This window comes from Pristis pectinata, chromosome 6 (assembly GCF_009764475.1).
Source record: "Pristis pectinata isolate sPriPec2 chromosome 6, sPriPec2.1.pri, whole genome shotgun sequence".
NCBI classification, from domain to species: domain Eukaryota; kingdom Metazoa; phylum Chordata; class Chondrichthyes; order Rhinopristiformes; family Pristidae; genus Pristis; species Pristis pectinata.
This window is the reverse complement of record NC_067410.1, coordinates 106449195-106470476: the sequence shown is the minus strand read 5'-3', so window position 1 is coordinate 106470476 and position 21282 is coordinate 106449195. Positions and strand designations below refer to the sequence as shown.

At 42.5% G+C, this 21282-nt stretch overlaps 1 protein-coding gene across 14 annotated transcripts in view; it reads right to left on the bottom strand.

Moving 5' to 3' along the window:
• Positions 1-815: 815 nt before the first annotated feature.
• mbnl1 (muscleblind-like splicing regulator 1) overlaps positions 816-21282 on the bottom strand; it is a 414821-nt gene continuing 394354 nt past the window's right edge. For all 14 annotated transcript variants that reach the window (XM_052018920.1, XM_052018919.1, XM_052018927.1 and 11 more), the window contains 2 exons: positions 20683-20758; positions 816-5918 (listed from right to left, as the gene is read on the bottom strand). In XM_052018920.1, coding sequence (XP_051874880.1) covers positions 20702-20758 — 57 coding nt within the window. In that variant the 3' untranslated portion in view covers positions 816-5918; positions 20683-20701. The remainder of the gene's footprint in view (positions 5919-20682; positions 20759-21282) is intronic.

Below are 21282 nucleotides of genomic sequence, written 5' to 3'. Positions count from 1 at the left end.
AGGCATTGGATATCTTCAGATGTTACTTTGCATCATTGTGATAGAGATCAAGAAAGCTTCCAGACCAGCACCTCAAACATGGTCAGGGGTATACTTGCTCTATCAATAATTGGGATATCTGTGTACTGAGAAGGTCACCCCTCACAACACTAATTTGGGTGTCTGTATTCTCTGTCCTCAAAAGCTTTTAGACCATCGATGTGAATTACCCTCCAAAGGTGCGGAGGTGTCTTGTCAGTTCCAGTGTGCTCCCATTGTAAATATGTCATCCAATGGAACCACTTGTGGGACTCAGAATATTGCAGTAAACAATGTCATCGTAGTTATTGAGATTGTATTGTATCACCTGCTGTTATCTTTGCCTTAAGAGTATAAAAACCTGATGTCGTTTGAGTTCGGAGAGATTGAGAGTGTGTCCAAGAGAATGTCCAGTTGTAACAATGAATAAAGACCTTTTACATTCATGGACTTTAGTCTCCATATTGCTTAATCAAACTCACAAAAGACTCGATGAAGACCCTCCTTCTCATCTCTGTTTTGAATAGCTGGCCCCCTACTTTGAGCCAGTACTCCAGGTTTTCGACACCCTGGCCAGGGGAAACATCATCCTTACAGCTACGTTATCACCCCCTGTAAGTTACTGCGGGGAAGGAAGCCACTCAGCCCATCGAACCTAGACCAGCTCTTTGACAACCACTCAAGGATATCTGGCAAACCATTCACACTCCCACATAATCAGCCTCACTGGACATACAACCTTTGTTTTACTGTTCATTAAAGACAACTAAGAGACAAATGTAGACGATTTTGCTTCCTTTTTTTTGTTGGTAATTTTATCTTTATTTTTTTTTAATTCCATACAGCAAGAATCAAAGATATAGCAGTAATAATAATAAAACAATTGGCAGCCAAGGACAGAGTATACTATATCGGCAACTACGAGCGGGAAAACATCAAAATAAAAAGAGAGCCTGTGATTATACAATCATAAAACCAAGCTCCAGTCCTTTTGGCAGCTGTGGTTATGGCCTTGCAATTAGGACACATTCTTACCAAATTTGAATGATCATTTTGTCCAAATTTTAAAAAAAAATTAAAATCATTGAGTGGGCATTTAAAAAAAACATATACGTTCACAGAACTCAAATGTTGTTAGCTACACCAGCATTTGTTGCCCATCCCTAATTTCCCCTGAATTACAGAGGCCATTTAAGAGTCTACCTCTTTGGTGGGTCTGGAGTTACATATATACCGGACCAGGTGAGGTGTCCTTCCCTGATGAGCATTAGTAAATCAGATGGGTTTTACAACAATCTAGTAGCTTTATATTTCCAGTTATTGAGACTGGCATTTGTTTAAATTCCAGATGGAGTTAATTCTTTGAATTTGCATTCTCCAGTTGCCAAGGTGGGCTTGAAACTCGCTGGATCAATGATCCAATATTCTGGCCGGTGGTCCAGTCACTTAATCACTGCACCGCCAAACCCAGAGTGGAGTGGAGGGTTCCAAAATTGCACTTGCTGATCCACTCTCTCAAACCTTTCTCCCTTTCCTTCTCCCTACACCTCCTCCAGGAGTTTCCTTTCTTCTCTTCCAGGGGTGAAGTTTGCCCTCTGTTCTGTGCTGTACACACATGCCACTGTATTGAATGCACGATGAATTACAGTTTACATTGACTTCAGTGGAACTGAATTCTGCAAAACACTTGCACGCGCTACTAAATCGAGCATACAACAGAGGACGAAATTCGACCCTGGTTCCCTGACACTGAATGTCCTTTTTATTCCAAAAATAAGGGGGTTAAAAGGAAGAGAACCTGGCCAATTTCTGTTTCTCCAATTCACAGTGGTATGTTTTTTTTAAAGAAAAAAAATGACTTGGATTATTCAAAAAAAAATAAGGTATAGACTCAACTGCAAAAAGGAACAGGAATTACAAGAGCAAAAAAGTCATGTGGGCATTTGCTGTTTGGGTGATCTCTCCATGACTAATCTGACATTGTTGACATATAGTCATTAAATGAAATTGTGGAGCCAGTTGATATATATCCATATATGTAATTTTTACTTCCCATTAGAAGTTCACCATCAAAATCCATATACAGAACCTGTTCTTGATAAGACTAAAATACATACTTTTAAACTGTAGTTTCCTTTTGGTTATTGATTAGAAAAGAACTTTTAAAACATGCAGTAGATTTATTTTGTAAGGAGTTTGATATTTTCTGTCGTTGAGTGGAGTGAAAATTCTTCTGTTGTGATGTTGATAATCGAAGTGTCTGACCTGGTCGGTGATGATCTGCACTGGAGCTTTGAACCTGTGCAACATTGTCAGTCATGGGTAAATATTGAGGGGGCATTGGGAGCAGGTGGATTGCGTGTTGGTGGGATGTGGGAAGGGGGTGGGGGGAGTGGGAGAGGGGAGTGACTGGGGCCAGTGTGTGGTGATGGGAGGTGATGCAATGTTCAACTCAAGTAGGCCAGCCAAGAGCCCTGTGGGATCAGGCAGGAATCCCCATTCCCACCGGATCAGTCAAGGATTCCCCATTCCCACCGGATCAAGTAAGAATCACTGTTCCTATGGGGTCAGGCAGGAATCTGTTCTACATCTACCCTCCCACTGGACGTCTCCTCTGACCTAACGTTGCTCCCATTGACTTTACCTGGAGTACAATTGGGCTGGTGGGCGGTGGGAGATTGGGGCCAGGGTGGTTGTGAGTGTATGAGAATAAACACACGCCCCAACCCTACCTGTTTCGTGATGGGTGGTGTCGGGTTAAAATTGGGCTCCCCATTGTCCTCTCCCCGATGATCTCAGGAGGATGTTTATCGTTTTAGCTGAAAAAAATCCTGGCAAACTACAAGCTGTTCACATTAAAGCAAAGCAATATTTTGCCTTTTTTTTGAAGGGGCGGGCGTCGGGGATAGGGTTACGAGGTGCTTAAATCTGTGCCCATTAACATTTTTTAAATTTTTGCAAGCTTTTTTTTTAAATATTTTTTTATTCAGCCTGTCGTTTTAATGACCTTAACAAAATTCCTTGTTATTATAGACATTTTTTTTATTCAAAATAAGATCTTACTATTTTACAGGTTTCCTTCTCCTTGACTATATACAGAAGTGCAAAAAGTCAACTTTCCCCGTAGGACCGATCAACTTTCTTATCTCCAAAACTGCAGCATAATCAACCCTCAAGTGTCTGCACACATAATTCAGATTAATTCTCTTTTCTTATAAGTAAGCTTTGATTAATATTTGAATTCATGACATAAAAAATCTCTTGATCTATTGATTATGCATCTCCTATTTAATGAAGTTCTGATATTTAGATGAGGGAGATTAAAATATACCCAACGAACAATATCTTACTATTCTCAAATGGTTACAGTAGAAAATAATTTTCAGTTCTAATATCTAGGAACTAGAGATTTTCATAATGACTATAATTACAAACAAAGTAAATCTTCTAAACATTATGCAATTGTCTGCCTGTATTGTTGCTATAGCAACAACTTAACTTCATACTTCACAATGAAATGATCATTGTAAGATATCCATATAAAAGGTCTTTGTTCTCTGAATGATAGAAGTAGCAATGATTGATGCTTGTAATTCATAAATCAGTAAACTATAATCCATTCTTTATGCTGTTGTACTATGATGAAAAATTAAATGATACTACACAATGTTGAAAAGGGGTAGAGGGGGAAAACAAAATCACTTTGTCAAAACAAAACTTCTTGGAAATCTTTTATCAGTGACTTCCAATAAATGAAATAAAAGATAATCTATCAACTAAAATATGAAAATAATATCAGACATTTAAACATATTAAAAAATTAAAACAAATCTAATATTATATGTAAGAGACTACAAACTTAAAAGAATTGAAATAAGCAAAGTCCTAGTATGTAAGTACTAGAGCAACAAATGAAGTCTATGTGCTCCTTAACAGGTTTGAAGTTACATTTAAAATGGGTTTCAACCCGTAATATATAATCTAAGGCTTTAATAGATGTACAGTACAATCAATAAAATCAATGCAACAACCCCTTTTAAAACTACCAAGTACACCTTTCAAATTCTACCTTAAAAAATAAAACTTTGCAGTGAGCTCGGAATTATGGACAGTTCATGAAATGAACTTTCACCTCTTCCATTCCGACGAGGATACTTCAAGTAACCTGGCCCCACTACAACATCTGATCCATCATTTGCTGAACAGATCTCTACTAAAACCTCTTTATCAAGCTGCTGAAAAGAAAAGATTCCTATCGGGAAAACAAAATAATAAAAGGAATTCCTTTGGATGAACCCATTAAAAATACACAACTAATATTCTTTTTTTTTGTTTTTTTTGAAGGCTTTCTAAGGCTAAATGCAATTACTTTGAAAAAAAAGTCACATATAAAATTCACCCAGATACATATCCCACCCTGGTACTACTTTTAACAAACATTTATATTTTGGTTTATCATGCATTTTATGACAGTGCTTCGTTCGACCTTAAGGTAATCTAGTTTAGAGTCACTTTCCATAATGTTGTCTGACTATGTAAAGTGTGTGACTGCAATGACATTCAGCACAAAGCAGTTTTTATTTTAATCTCCATGTAGAGACAGTTTTATAGTCTTATTTGACTTCTGGCTTTGTTTTGGGACAAAAGAATTTGGGGCAAATTAAAACTGCACAGAAACGTGGGCCATCTTTCCAAGTCTCTGAAACATGGCACCTTGTTTGGCGATTAATGGCGAGAAAATTCTTTTCACTGGAGTTGACTCGTTCCCACTCTGTGTGAACCAGTATGGCATCAAAAGAGAAATGACAATACTGATAATGGATATTGGTCATGACATTGTTTTTTTTCTTATTTTTTCATGATTAATATCACTGGCGGATATTAATAATGTGCATCAGTGGTCTACAATGATTGCTTTTTCTAAAAAAAAGAAAGAAAATTACTATTTTATTTGCTGCGTGTTATGCTATTCACTCTGGAGTGGGATGCCATTTCTGAGAGGAATCTGGATGTAAAGTAGCATAACTCACTTTGAAGCAAGTTTGAAATACACTGAATTGGATAAATGCTTTAACACTGCAGGAATAATACTTTAGGGTTAGATGTACAGCCTCAAATGGCACGTGTACTTCCAACATATTTACGACACAGTATTTAAAGCTACAATGTGCTTTAAAGAAAGAACAAACTTGGTTTGTATTTATATTTTGCCCAGCACATTCATCTGTCCATTGCCTCTTTAAATCTTTCTTACAATCCATTAGAATATAACCATAACACAGATCACTGTACATGCACAATTGATTTTTAGTGAAAATGGGAAAATAGTATTTCTTTTAAATACAAGGTGCACTATTTTTGTTTTTTTTTCTCTTTTTTTTTCCACTTTTGTAAACTTGTAGGAAAACCATTTAAACCTAACACCAAAATGATCTGTATGGTTTGCAGGCGTACCAGTATATACTGTATACTAAAGTGTACATCAGAGTTTACCTTTCCACTGGGGGTGAGGGTGGGGCGTTGACTGGGAGAGAGGGAGACACAAGGTGTGTTAATGGAATGGGCATCATTTATGCATTGTCTTCCGAGCTGATGTAAAGCCCAATACTGAGGAAAGGCAAACGATGTTGTATGCTGAACAATAGATAAGGTTCCCTTTAGCCTTATTCTCAGTAGAACAGACAGGCTATGCAAGCCTCAGTGTGCAGCACTCTTCTCCTGTATCATGTTCAGGATGACCATACTTCCATTTTGTTAGCATGCTGAAGGTGGAAAGGTTGGTGGGTGAGGGAGGGAGGGAGGACTGCGATAGATTGGTGATTGGATGGTGGTATATACAGGATGGCTGTTGACCCCTTGCTGTGTAATGGCTTCCCTGCACACTGTCTCTTCACACTGATCTGGGAAGGGAAAAACAAGAAAGAAATACTTTAGTTTTGACTGACTTTAGTCGGATTGATTTTCCCCGAAACCTGTTGGGAGAAACAGAGGAAAGTAGTGTAAATAGAGTTGAGGTAATGAGGAGCTGCGATTCTCAGTGACAGTCAAACAGAATCGAGAGAATGAATGGCCTTTTACCGCCCTGTGCCCTGTAGATGTACTGATGGAGCTCATAAATACAAAGTTCTTTCATAAATCAGCGAGAACTACAATGATTGAACATACAACAGTACAGCACAGGAACAGCCCCTTCGGCCCACAATGTCTGAGCCGAACACGATGCCGAATTAAACTAAATCTCTTCTGCCTGCACATGATCCATATCCCTCATTCCCTGTGTGTTCATGCCTCTATCTAACAGCCTCTTAAACACTTCTGTTGTATCTGCTTCCACCACCACCCCTGGCATCGCGTTCCAGGCATCCACTACTCCCTGTGTAAAAAACCCGCCCCGCACATCTCTTTTAAACTCCACCCCCCCAACTTAAGTACATGTCGTCTAGTATTTGACATTTCTAACCTGGGGAAAAACCTGACTATCTACTCTATCTATGCCTCTCATAATTTTATAAACTTTTATCAGGTCTCCCCTCAGCCTCTGACACTCCAGAGAAAGCAACCCACGTTTGTCCAACCTCTCCTTATAGCTCATACCCTACAATCCAGGCAGCATCCTGCTAAACCTCTTCTGCACCCTCTCCAAAGCCTCGACATCCTTCCTGTAATGGGGTGATGGTTACCGACACAATACTCCTAAGTGCGGCCTAACCAAAGTTTTATAAAGCTGCAGTGAGAAGATGAACTCTCTGTAAGAACACTGTTTCCTCTCATGGGCCTGATTGTGCTGGTCCAGGCTTAGCCTCTTGCTTTTGGGATGCTTGTGGTACTGCTTTATCTTTGCCAGACTCAAGGGTCCCAATGTCCTGGTGGGTTCATTGTTGGAGCCGTTTCATGTGGTTGGGCAGTTCTGGGAATGATGACTATGCCTCAGGCAGGGGCAGCTAAAGAGCTGCCTGCACACCACCTGGATGGCCTTCTGTGATGGCTTGTGCAGTCAAATGCTTATCCATGTTTCTCAATGTCTGAAGAGCAGGGGCATTAAATTATTTTTTAAAAATTCATTTAAAATTAGATTCAACATATGTACACCAATTCAAAATATTAACATTATTTAAAGTACATATAAAAAGCATTGATGGTTGGCAAGCCCATTCAGATGACTGGGGGTGTCAACGATGCACCAGGCATGGCATGTTTAAAACCGAGGGGCCTGACGCGAAGTGTATCCTGACCCTTGGCTCGTTGCGCTGTAGAATGTAGTGGTAAGTACAGGTGGAGCAAGAGGTGGGATGCACATTTCATCTGATGCTCAACACATGTCCGATTTCTGTGGGTGGGTGCGAAGAAGGCACGCCAGTGACTCTACCTTGCTAGGAGTTTGAGGAGATTTAGTAAGTCACCAAAGACTCTTGCAAATTTCTATGGGTGTATGGTGCAGAGCATTCTAACTGGTTGCATCACCGCCTGGTATGGAGGCTTCAATGCACAGGACCAAAAGAGGCTGCAGAGGGTTGTAGACAGCCACCTCCATCACAGGCACAACCCTCCCCACTATCGAGGGCAGCTTCAAGAGGTGCTGCCTCAAGAAGGTGACATCCATCATTAAGGACCTTCACCATCCGGGACATGCCTTCTTCTCATTACTACCATCAGAAAGGAGGTACAGGAGCCTGAAGACCCACATTTGGCATTTCAGGAACAGCTTCTTCCCCTCCACCATCAGGTTTCTGAATGGTCTATGAACCCTTGAACACTAACTTGTTATTCCTTTGTTTACACACTATTTATTTATTTTTGTAATTTCTGGTATTTTTATGTCTTGGCACTTTACTGCTGTCGCAAAACAACAAATTTCACATCATGTAAGTCAGTGATAATAAATCTGATTCTGAAGCTTGGAATGTGATGCCTTGTGCACTGCCACAAGTCAATGGCAGAGTCCCACCGGTGAATCAATAGATGATGATCTGCAGCAAGAATCCAGGGTCATGCCGAGTTCGCTGACCTCCTAAAACTTCTAGCCAAGAAACAGTTCAGTTTTAACATTCTCGTCCTTGCTTTCAAATCCCTCTGCCAGCTCTGTGATCAACTCCAGGCCTCCAGTTCCATCCTCCAGCACATCTAATGTGATTGGTTTGCCACTGACTGACTTGACCTGAACCTTCTCTGCCCCTCTCTGCTCCTGTGAGATGCTCCCTAAAACCCATCATTTTCACTGAGCCTTCTCTCACTTATTTATGCCTCACTTATTTATGTTATTTATAACAGGCATGGTAGTGTAGCGGTTAGCATAACGCTATTACAGCGCCAGTGACCCGGGTTCAATTCCGGCTGCTGTCTGTAAGGAGTTTGTACGTTCTCCCCGTGTCTGCGTGGGTTTCCTCCGCGTGCTCCGGTTTCTTCCCACATTCCAAAGACGTACGGGTTAGGAAGTTGTGGGCGTGCTATGTTGGCGCCGGAAGCATGGTGACACTTGCGGGCTGTCCCCAGAACACTCTATGCAAAAGATGCATTTCACTGTGTGATTCGATGTACGTGACTAATAAAGATTTCTTATCTAATATCTTATCATTGCTGAATTTGGTTTGACGACATTACCACGGAGAATAATGCTGGAAATCTTAAATTAAAACTGAAAGTGTGAGAAACACTCGGCAATTCAGGCTGGGAGGAGAAACAAGAGCGAATGTTTCGGGTCGAGGACTCTGCATCAGAAATGGGAAGGAAACAAGAGACACTCATTAAGATGCAACAAGGGTGGTGGAGGGGGAGGGTGAACATCCCTGATAGGGTAAAACTGGGGTACGATGGAGAGACTTGGCTGATTTTGCTATTTTAAATGTGATTGATAAATGCAGTATTGTTGTTAATTATTTATGAACATATTAATGAGGAGCAAGAGGAAACAACTTGACCCCCTTGAGCCTGCTCTGCCTGTCAATAACATGATGGCCAATCTGATTGTAATCTCATCTCTGCACTCCTGCTTACCCTCACTCTCTTGCTTATCAATAACCAATATACCCTTTTGTATAAAAATTAGAACAGAAACTACTGGGAATACTCAGCAGGTCAGTGTCCGTGGAGAGAGAGGAACAGCGTTAACATTTCAGGCCCGTGTCCATTCATCAGAATCAGGACTTTTCCACTTCTGATGACTTAACAAGTTAACACTGTATTGTCTCTCTCTCTGTAGATGCTGCCTGACCTGCTGAGTGTTTCCAGTGTTTTCTGACTTTACTTCAGATTTCCAGCATCTGCAGCTTGTGCTTTTATTGACCTTTTTCTTTCTGTTTCTCTTGCCAAGATGGGCAATTTCAATTTTCCACATTCCGATCCCTTGCACTGAGGACACGACAGCAAATTGTAAACTTCTCTGAAAACACAATTACTATCAGCTGGAAGGGACTAGCTGGATTCCATAAACTCTTCAAGAACTTCCCACCCTTGCTTCCCAGGAGATACATGGCATAGGATCACAATTCTCTGTGCTGCATAATACGACTTCCACAAAAAAAGGATATTTGAAAATCGGGATTTAGCACACGGACTGTGTTGTGCACTAAATTCATTCCGTCTCTCCAAGCGTCCAACTCATTGGAGGGTACAGAATGGATACAAATAAGATATTTATTTATTAGTCACATGTACATCGAAACGCACAGTGAAATGCACCTTTTGCATTACTGAGAATGTGCTGGGGGCAGCCCGCAAGTGTCGCCACGCTTCTGGCGCCAACATAGCATGCCCACGACTTCCTAACTCGTATGTCTTTGGAATGTGGGAGGGAACCAGAGCACCCGGAGGAAACCCACGCACACATGGCGATAACATACAAACTCCTTCCAGACAGCGGCAGGAATTGAATCGGGTCACCGGTGCTGTAATAGTGTTATATTACCATGCAGCCCCTGCGTCGCAGTAATATGCAATGCCAAGTAATGCATGCTTTGTTACTTCTGCAGCCTCCAATTGTGCATGGATGGTTTGTTGTCAACTGCTCACCAGTACAGCTTTTGCCGTGTTGCCTGGCCCTGTGTTATTTAAAGGGGGCGTTCTGGAGCAGGTCCCAAGTTTGCGTTGGGACCCCAATTGAGGATGGTCTCCTTTAAGTAATTTATTTTCCTGACTCTCCCTCAAGGTCCCCCCAAAACAACCCCCCATGACTAGGATCTCCACACATTTAAATTCTTGACCTTTGCCCTGTTTAAAGATCTGCCCTCCCCGAACCCAGCCCAATTTTTGCCTCAAGACGTAACCCCCCCAGTCTGACCTCTGGCCCCTTCACACCCTTGTCTCGATTGTTTTCCCCCTCTTGATTCAATCAACCCTCACCTTCAGTCAGTCCTCACCTTCACTCCCTACAAGAGCTCACGTCAACCCCTCTCCCCTACATCAAATCCCGAAGCCTTCTGATGACTTTTCAAAATCCCCAACCTCAGGTTTCTCTTCCCCATGTTCACCCATTCCGAGCCATGAACTGAACTGACTTCCTTCACGTGGGTCTCAACTTAGCAGTCGGCAGAAAAATTGAGAGAATCAAATATAAATCCTGCAGTTACTCCTCAGGAGGCTAAAGAAATTTGGTTTGTCCCCTTTGACACTCATTAACTTTTATCAATGCACCATAGAAAGCATCCTATCTGGATGCATCATGGCTTGGTATGGCAACTGCTCCGCCCAGGACCGCAAGAAACTGCAGAGAGTTGCGGACACAGCCCAGCACATCACGGAAACCAGCCTCCCCTCCAAGGACTCTGCTTATAACTCTCGCTGCCTTGGTGAAGCAGCCAGCATAATCAAAGGCCCCACTCACGCGGGTCATTCTCTCCTCTCTCCTCTCCCATCAGGAAGAAGATACAGGAGCCTGAGAGCATGTACCACCAGGCTCAAGGACAGCTTCTATCCCACTGTGATAAGACTATTGAATGGTCCCCTTATACAATGAGATGGACTCTGACCTCACGATCTACCTTGTTTGACCTTGCACCTTATTGTCTACCTTCAATGCACTTCCCTGTAGCTGTGATACTTTACTCTGTATTCTGTTATTGTTTTTACCCTGTACTACCTCAATGCACTCTGTACTACCTCAATGCACTGTGTAATGAATTGATCTGTACGAACGGTATGCAAGACAAGTTTTTCACTGTACCTCAGTAGAAGTGAGAATAATAAACCAATACCAATACTCTCAAAGGATTCAGACATTTCTGATTCCCGATCTTAAATCCTATTACTTGCAGTGTAGAAACATGATATTTTGCCCAGTTGGTACATGTCATTAGTGGCACAGCTAGTAGAGCCCACCGCTTCGCAATGCTAGTGACCCGGGTTCAATCCTGACCTCAGGTGATGTGTCATGTAGAGTTTACATATTCTCCGTGACTGTGTGGGTTTCCCCCGGGTGCTTCCGTTTCCTCCCACATCCCAAAGACTTACAGACTGGTAGGTTAATTGGCCACTGTAAATTACCTCTGCTGTGTGGGTGAGTGGTAGAACCTAGGTGGAGTTGATGAGAATGTGGAGGTTAATGTAGGATTGGTATATATGGGTGCTTGATCGTCAGTGCAGACTCAGTGAGCCAAAGGACCTGTTTTTGTGCTGAATCTCTCTGTTACTTTCGATGAGATTTAGAACATAGAACATAAAACATTACAGGCCCTTCAGCCCACGATGTTATGCCAACGTTTTATCCTGCTCTAATATCTATCTAACTCTTCCCTCCCACATAGCCCTCCATTTCTCTATCATTCATGTCCCTATCTAAGAGTCTCTTAAATGTCCCTAATGTATCTGCCTCCACAACCTCTGCCGGCAGTGCGTTCCATGCACCCACCACTCTCTGTGTAAAAAACGTATCTCTGACATCTCCCTTACACCTTCCTCCAATCACCTTAAAATTATATTCCCTCATGTTAGCCATTTTCGCCCTGGGAAAAAGTCTCTGACTGTCCGCTCGATCTATTTCTCTTATCATCTTGTAGACCTCTATCAAGTCACCTCTCATCCCCCTTCCTTCCAAAAAGCCCTAGCTCGCTCAACCTATTTATGAGGATCTTGCCAGGACTCAAGGAAGTGGGTTACAGGGAGAGGTTGGGCAGACTTGTTCTTTATTCCTTTAGTGTAGGAGACTGAGGGGTGATCCTATAGAGGTGCACAAAATCATAAGGGACATAGATCGGGTGAATGCACACAGTCTTTTTCCCAGGGATGGGGAATCAAGAGGGCATAGGTTTAAAGTGAGAGGGGAACTATTTAATGGGAACTTGAAGGGCAATGAGGTCACCTCTTGTTCTTCTGAATAGCATCAAGAAGTTTTTTGAATTCTGTGTTTATTGGTGACTATCTTGTATTCATGACCCCCAGATTTACATTTAAGAGACATTGGGATAAGTATATAGATAGGAGGGGTTTAGAGGGATATGGGCCAAATGTGGGCAAATGGGATAGCTTGGCAGGCAGCAGGGTTGGCATGGACCAGTTGGGCTGAAGGGCCTGTTTTCATGCTGTATGATTCTATGACTCTATTTAGGCTCTTGGGAAAGCAGGAATGTCGCATCTACGTCCATCCTCTTGCATAATTTGAGAAGCCACTGTTAGGTAGGTTGCTGGTTTGTGTTGAGGAAAAAAGTTAAAAGAAAAAGTTGACTTCAGATCTCTGTGATTTGCCGAGTACAGATTAATATTCTGATGCTCAACGAGGTTTGAGAGGTGCGGGGTGGGATGAGAGATGTTTGCGGCATCTTCTTCACAATCCCCCTGATTCAACTCGTCACCACCTGCCACCTTGTTGGCCATTCACAGCCACAGACGAGAATGTTTTAAGAGTCTTTGGAATAAATGAATGAGCAGAGTGCATACTGATGAGCCTTGCGCCAGAGTGTCTCCATGGAAACCACACAACAGTGGGTTCGGCAGAATCGATCAGGGGAATAATTGATTAAAAATTCCTCTGGATTATCATAAACTCCAATTATAATGAAAAGGTCTGAAACAACACGGATATTCCCGCGGCTGAATGAACAGGAAGGTGTAGGAAGGGGTGGCCAATCAGCCTCTCAAACACAATGCATTCGGTGCTCACTTTGTGGTCTCCATTACCATAGGGAAGCTAAATGGAGATAGGGGGACTGCTTTATAAAACATCTCTGTTCACTCCTCGAGGGCAACCATAACCTTCCATCTGCCTGCATCCACTGCCCTTCCTAAATTTGCCCTACTACACTGTTCCAACAAGGCTCCCTGTAGGCTGGAAGAACAGCAACTTCTAACTGGGCATATTTCTGCCTTCTAACAAGTTGAGATAATTAGCCTTTCCAGGCTCGTATCATACATTTCCAGCATTATTCTTCTCTTTCCTCTTCTGATATTTCAGATTCCATTTGTCTTCTCTGAGGTACACCTGTTGCAGACACACCACACCACCAGGTTCAAGAACAGTTACTTCCCTTCAACCACTCGGTTCTTGAACTAACTGGCAAAAAACTAATCACTACAGTTTAGCAACACTATGACAACTTTGCACTACAATGAACTTTGATTTTTTTTGTTTCAACTGTGTTTCCTTGTAAAAGTTCTGTATAATTTAATTTATGTTTTTCTTGTGAATGCTGCTTATCTGATGCTCTGTGCCTGTGATGCTGCTGCAGGTAAGTTTTGCATTGCACCTGTGCATACACGTACTTGTGCATCTGACAATAAACTTGACTTTGACTTTGAACACCCTTTCTCAGCCAGTACCACTACTGAATTGGTAATTAGCTTTTTATTGTCACATGTGCTAAGGTACAGTGAAAAACTTTGTTTTACATGCCATCCATACAGATTATTTCATCACTGTGCTCGCGCTTCTGAGTTTCACCTTTCAGGAGTCAGGATTTGGAGCGGGAAGTTTGAAAAGAGGTGAGTCTCTGTGCTTGTGAGTTTCACCTTGCAGGAGTCTAAAAGAGGCATATTTGCAAGCTGTTAGTAGTTGATTGGCTCATTGGCTTGTTAACAGCAGCTAGTAAAAAGAAAGGTCAAAGAGAGTAGCTATTTTGGAGTGGCCATTGTGTGAGTGGGCCAGTGTTAGAGTGGGGAAGCTGAGGCTTTAGCTCAAGAGGTGGTGGCTAAGGAGTTGGTGACTTGGGGTGAGAGTGGGAGATTTGAAAAGAAGTGAGTCTCCTTGCTTGTGAGTTTCACTTGCAGGGATTTAGGAGGTAAGTTAGTTAAAGGATGATTGACTAATTAGCTAATTATCAGCAGCTAATAAAAAGTTAGGGTCAAGTAGAGCAGCCATTTTGAGACTGAATACCAACCTGTGAATATTGGTTTATTATTGTCACCTGTACTGAGGTACAGTGGAAAAATTTCTCTTGCATACCAGGCTTCAATGAGGAGGGCGACCAATGCTAAGGTGAGGGTAGGTTCTAATTCATTTTTCTATCTCTTTATTTTCCCCTCGAAGCTTTACATTCATGGCAGGTAAGCTCAGACCTGTGTTGTGCTCCTCCTGTGCAATGTGGTAACTCAGTGATTCTGCCAGTGTCCCTGATGACTACATGCGGAGGAATTGTGTCCAGCTGCAGCTCCTAACAGACTGCATGAAGCACAGGAGCTGTGTGTGGATTCACTTTGGAGCATGCACAATGCTGAGAATGTTGTGGATAGCAGGTTTAGGGAGATGTTCACACTGTAGTTTAAAGGCCTAGGGAAAGATAAGGACTGGGTGACCAACAGGCAGGAAGGTAGTGCAGGAGTTCCCTGTGGTCATCTCCCTCCAAAACAGATAAACTGCTTTGGATACTACTGGGGGAGATGCTCATCAGGGGAAGGCAGCAGTAGCCAGGATTATGGCACTGTGAGTGGCTCTGCTGCACAGGAGGGCAGGAAAGAGTAGCAGAGCTCTAGTGGTAGGGGATTCCATGGTAAGGGGAATAGACAGGAGCTTGGGATGTCTCGGAGTGGCTGCAGGGCATTCTGGAAGGGGAGGGTGAACAGCCAGTTGACGTGGTGCATGTAGGTACCAATGGTATAGGGGGAGAAAACCGTATGAAGGCTACAAGCTGAATTTAGGGAGCTAGGAGATTAAAAAAAAAAGTAGGACCTCAAAGGTAATCTCAGGATTACTACCTGTGTCACATCCTAGTCAGAGTAGGAATAGCAGCATAGTTAGGATGAATATGTGGCTTGAGCAGTGGTGCAGGAGGGAGGGTTTCCGGTTCCTGGGGCATTGGAACTGGTTCTGGGGGAGGTGGGACCAGTACAAACCGGACGGTCCACACCCGGGCAGGACTGAGATCGATGTCCTAGGGGGAATGTTTGCTAGTGCTGTTGGGAAGGGTTTAAACTAATATGGCAGGGGGATGGGAATCCATGCAGAAAGACAGGGAAGCAGAGAACAGAGCAAAAGTTAGAACAGAGAAAAGTAAGAGTGGAGTTCAGAAAAGTCAAATGCAAAGGGCACAAACATTACTATATTCTAGATGGACGATGAGTGTAAGGGAACTTTAATGCCCATGGTATTCAGAACAAGGTCAGTAAACTTGTGGCACAGATCAGTACAAAGAGGTATGATTTAATGGCCATTGGTTGCAGTATGGAGATGATTGGGAATTAAATATCTCAGGGTATTGGGTAATAAGGAAGGACAGGAAGCTAAGGGAGGTTGGGTAGTGCACTTAAGATTGAGATCAGGGTGATAGTGAGAGACAATATAAGATCTAGGGAGCAGAATGTTGAGTCCATCTGGGTTGAGATTAGGAATGGTAAATGGGGGGAGTAACCACTGGTGGGAGTTGTCTATAGGCCACTGAATAATAACATTAGTGTCACAGGCAATAACCCAAGAAATATCTGATGCATGTAAGAATGGAACGGCAGTTGTCATGGGGGACTTTAACTTCCACATAAATTGGGTGAATCAAGTTGGTCGAGGCAGTCTTGAAGAGGACTTCATGGAATGCATCCATGATAGCTTTCTTGAACAGCATGTTAGTGAACCCACAAGGGAAAATGCTATCTTAGAGCTGGTCCTGTGCAATGAGACAGGTAAAATTAATGATCCTGTAGTTAGGGATCCTCTTGGAAAGTGATCACAGTATGATTGAATTTCTCATACAAATGGAGGGTGCAATAGTTTGATCTAAAACCAGTGTATTATGCCTAAACAAGGGAGACTACAATAGGATGAGGGAGGAGTTGGCTAGTGTAGACTGGAAACACAGTGGGACATTTGAGGAACAGTAGAAGATTTTCAGATTTTTCATGGTGCTCAAAGTAGATTCCACTTAAAAGTAAGGGTGGGAGAGCCAGCCTTGGATAACTAAGGAAATAAGTGACATCAAGCTAAAAGCTCATGCATACAAAGTTACTAAGAGTAGTGGGAAACTGGAAGACTGGGAAAACTTTAAAAAGCAATGAAGAACCACCAAGCAAGTGATAAGGTTAGATAGGTTATGAAAGTAACCTAGCACAAAATATAAACAGATGATGAAAGTTTTTATAATTATATAAATTGGAAAAAGGGTGGCTAAAGAGAATGTAGGTCCCTTGGAAGATGAGAAGGGTAATTAATATTGGGTAATGTGGAAATGGTCAAGGCCTTTTGTGTTGGTCTTCAGAGTGGAGGATGCATCTAACATGCCAAAGAGATGTTATGGATGTGATGGGAGGTCAGGACCTTGATACAATCACCCTCACTAAAGAGGCAGTGATGAGCAAACTAGTGGGTCTAAAGGTAGACACATCCCTGGTCCTGATGGGTTGCGTCCCAGGGTACTGAAAGAAATGGAGCAAGCTGTAATAGAGGCATTTGTGATAATTCACCAAAATTCTCTGGGCTCTGAGCAGGTCCTGGCAGATTGGAAGACAGTGAATGTCACACCACTCTGTCTTTTTAAAAAAAAAGGCTGTAGGTAAAAGACAAGTAACAAAAGGCCAGTTAGCTCAACGTCTGTAGTCAGGAAAATGTTTAAAGCCATCATTAAGAAATAGTGAGACATCTGAATAGAAGTGGTTCCATCAGGCAGACACAGCATGGACTCAGGAAGGGTGGGTCTTGTTTGACCAACTTTCTGGAGGTCTTTGAGGATATAATGAGCTCAGTGGACAGGGGAACAGGTGGATGTTGTATACTTAGATTTCCAGAAGGCATTTGATAAGGTGCTGCATAAAAGACTTATCCATATGATGCATGGAGTTGGGGGTAATCTATTAGCATGGATAGAGGATTGGTTAACCAATAGTGTAATGCTATTAGTGCCAGCAACCTGGGTTCCAGCTGCTGTCTGTAAGGAGTTTGTACGTTCTCACTGTGTCTGTGGTGTTTCCTCTGGGTGCTTCTCCCACATTCCAAAGATGTACGGGTTAGGAAGTTGTGGGCATACTATGTTGGTGCTAGAAGCATGGCAAAACTTGTGGGCTGCCCCAGAACACTCTATGCAAAAGATGTATTTCACTGTTTCAATGTACATGTGAATAATAAAGATATCTTAGAAGGCAGAGAGTTTGGATAAATGGGTGTTTCTCTGGTTGGCAATCAGTGGTGAATGGGGTGCTGCAGGGGTTGGTGATGGGCCTGCAACTGTTCACAATATGTTAACTATTTGGAGGAGTGGACTGAGTACAGTGCATCTAAGTTTGCTGATGACACTAAATTGATTGGAAAAGCAAATGATGTAGAGAGTCTGCAGAGAGATAGTGGGCAGGAGTGGCAGATAGAGTACAATGTTGGCAAATGTGAGGTCATCCACTTTGGAAGGGAAATAGAAGATCAGATTATTATTAAATGGCAAAAGATTGCAGCATGCTGTTGTGCAGAGGGACTTAGGGAGTGCTTGTGCATGAATCACAAAAGGTTGGTTTGCAGATGCAAAAGGTTATCAAGAAGGCAAATGGAATGTTGGCCTTCATTGCTAGAGAGATTGAATTTAAGAGCAGGGAGGTTATGCTGCAACTGTACAGGGTACCGGTGAGGCTGCACCTGGAGTACTGAGTGCAGTTCTGGTCTCCTTGAGGAAAGAGATACTGGCTTTGGAGGTGGTGAAGAGGAGGCTCACCAGGTTGATTCTGGCAATGAGGGTGTTAGCCTATGAGGAGAGATTGAGTCGCCTGGGACTATATTTGCTGGAGTTTAGAAGAATGAGAAGGGATCTTGTAGAAACATAAAATTATGAAAGGGATAGATAAGGACAGGAATGCTGTTTCCACAGGTGGGTGAGATGAGAACTAGGGGACATATTCAGGAGAATAGATTTAGGACAGATGAGAAACTGCTTTTCCCAGAGAGTAGTGAATCTGGAATTTCCTGCCCAGACAAGCAGTAGAGGCTACCTCATTATATGTATTTAAGATGCAATTGGATTTTTGCATAGTAGGGTAATTAGGGTTATGGGGAAAAGGCAGGTAGGTGGAGCTGAGTCCACAGCCAGATCTGCCACGATCTTATTGAATGGTGGAGCAGGCTTGATGGGCCAGATGGCCGCCTCCTGCTCCTATTTCTTGTGTTCACATTGATGCATTGAGTTAGGGCAAGGGAAAACAATGACAGAATGCAGAATAGTGTTGCAGTTGAAGAGTGCAGTGCAGGCCTTGCAAGGTCTAACTAGGTAGATTGAGGTCAAGAGACCATCTTGTACTAGGGGACCATTCAGTACTCTTATAACAGTGGGATAGAAGCTGTCCTTGACCCTGGTAGTGACCCGAGAGTTGTATATGATCATGAGGGTCAGACAGGGTGAAAGCAGTCTTTTCCCCGTGGAGGGAGTGGTGAGAACGAGGGCATAGGTTTAAGATCAGAGGTGAGAAATTTAAAAAGAACAGGGCAACTTCATGCAGAGAATGTCTGGGGTGGGTGGGGTCTTTGATTAGGGTAGTTTTACTGAGGCAGCACTACTACATGTCATCCAGCTCCTGCATGCCACCTTATCCTCATTTGCTCCCATCACCCTTGCATTTTCTCTGAGCTGCAACTTGTTTTATTTGAGTTTCCCTAGTCCTGATTAAAGGTCCTCAACCTGAAACATTTTTCTCTGCAGTTGCCGACTGACCTGCTGACTGTTTCCAGCATGGGAAACGTGAACAGTCTCTTGTCCAGGGTAGGGGAACTTAAAAACGAGACAGCATTGGTTTTGGGTGATGGGAAAGATTTAAAAGGGACCAGAGGGGCAACTGCAGAGGGTGTTGCATATTAGGAACAAGCTGCTGGAGGAAGTGGTTGAGGCAGGTACAATAATAACATTAAGACATTTTGACAGATACATGGATAAGAAAGTTTTGGAGAGATATGGGCCAAACATGGGCAAATGGGAAGACCTGGGTGGACACTATGGTCAGCATGGATGAGTTGGGCTGAAGGGCCTGTTTCTGTGTTGTGTTACTCTGACTGAGAAGTTTCTGCTTTTTAGTCAGTCAGCATGGCTGGTGATTCTTTTCCCCAGGGAGTTGACCAGGCCAAAGGACGCCTAGTCCAGTCTGCAATGTAGACCCACACACCCCTCTGAAACAACTGGGCAAGCAGCCTGAAATGGAGATGAGACTGGATATTGGAATGTGAAGCAACAAACGAGATGCTGGAGGAACTCAGTGGGTCAGGCAGCATCTGTGGAGGGAAATGGATAATCATCATTTTTGGGTCAAGCCCCTTCATCTGGACTGAAATACCTGAACAATCACAGTTCAGGTGGGCAGATGTAGTGTGTCTGAGGTCCTAGTATTTTTCATTAATTGCTGGAAACTCTGGGTCAAATCTGAAGAATCTCTTTCAAAAATTCATCCGCCTCCATCTTTAATATCTCATGAGCTAGCCTCCACAACTGAGGCACAGAATTCCAGAGATCCACTATCTTCTGTGAGGAGATATCTCTACATACCTTGGTTATAACTGACCAGCCTCTTATCTTGAAACTATGCCCCCTCGGTCAAGACTCTCCCACCGGTGGGAACATCTCAACATCCATCTTGTGATACTTTCTTGGGATTTTGTATGTCTCAAAAATCACTCTTCATTCTTCTAAACTCCAAGGAGACCCAAATTGTTTATCCCCTTTTGATGGGACTATTCTCTCATCCCAGTAATGAGCTTGGTGAAATCACCTTTGGGCTTCTTCCAATCAATCCCATTTCCCTCTTTCTCCATAGCCCTTCAAATTTCCAAGAACCTATCCAATACCCTTCTGGTTGATTCCTTCAGGCAGTCTATTCCAAATCAAAGATACTAGTAGTCAGAGCATGGAAACAGACCCTTCAGCCCAATTGGCCCATGCTGACCAAGATTCCCATCTAAGCTAGTCCCACTTGCCCACGTTTGGTCCATATCCCTCTTAAACATTTCCTATCCATGTGTCTGTCCAAGTGCCTTTCAAATGTTCCACTTATTTTGTTTTACACAAAATTGGTGCCTCCAGTCCTTGAGCCATTTGTTAATGGGAATAACGTTCCTATGTTTACCCAGTCATTATCTTGTCCACCACTATCAAATCTTCTCTCTCCCTTTGTTGCTTCAAGAACATCCCCAGCTTCTCATGCCAAAGCTAATGTCATTCTTTTGTTGTTCAATAGCTCCCAATCAGGAACTTCAAGAAACATTGGAGACATCTCAACACAAGGGTTAAAATTCAACAGTAATTATTCAACACTTAGAGTTAAATTTTGCTGAAAAGATAGGAAACAAAGGAGACTTACTGTTCAACCAAGAAATAGTCTACATCTGAGTAACATACTTGTGACTAGCCAGATGATCCACAGATATTATGGGCATCTGTGCAGAAGGAAACAGTAACAGCAATTAACATACATGGTTCAATATATCAGTTTAGAGAACACAAAAAGCAGCACTGTTTAGGAAGCATGTTTCAAAGCTATTAATGTTGTCAAGTTATATAATGTTGTGTAATAATGAATGGCAACAAGGCTAATACAGACTCTATTGTTGGAATGTGAGTTATATTGGAAACAGGGTAAGACCATGTGACCAGATTTATGACTTCAATGCTTTAAGTAGATGACACCTCAAAGTTGCTTTTATTACCTACACACTGTTGGAAATTGCAAGGTAGTCACTGTACTATTAGAAATTACAAGGTATAGTCACTATTGTTGGAAATGGGGTGAACTAACAGTGTGGTTATGTGACTGAATTAATAATCCAGAGACAATTTGCAGACAAGGGTTCAAATCCCAGCAGTGCTGCTGGGGAATTTGTATTAATTTAATTGAATAAATAATTCTAGTGTCGGCTATGAACTGTTCAACCATCTGGTTCCTTTCCTTCAGGGATGGGAA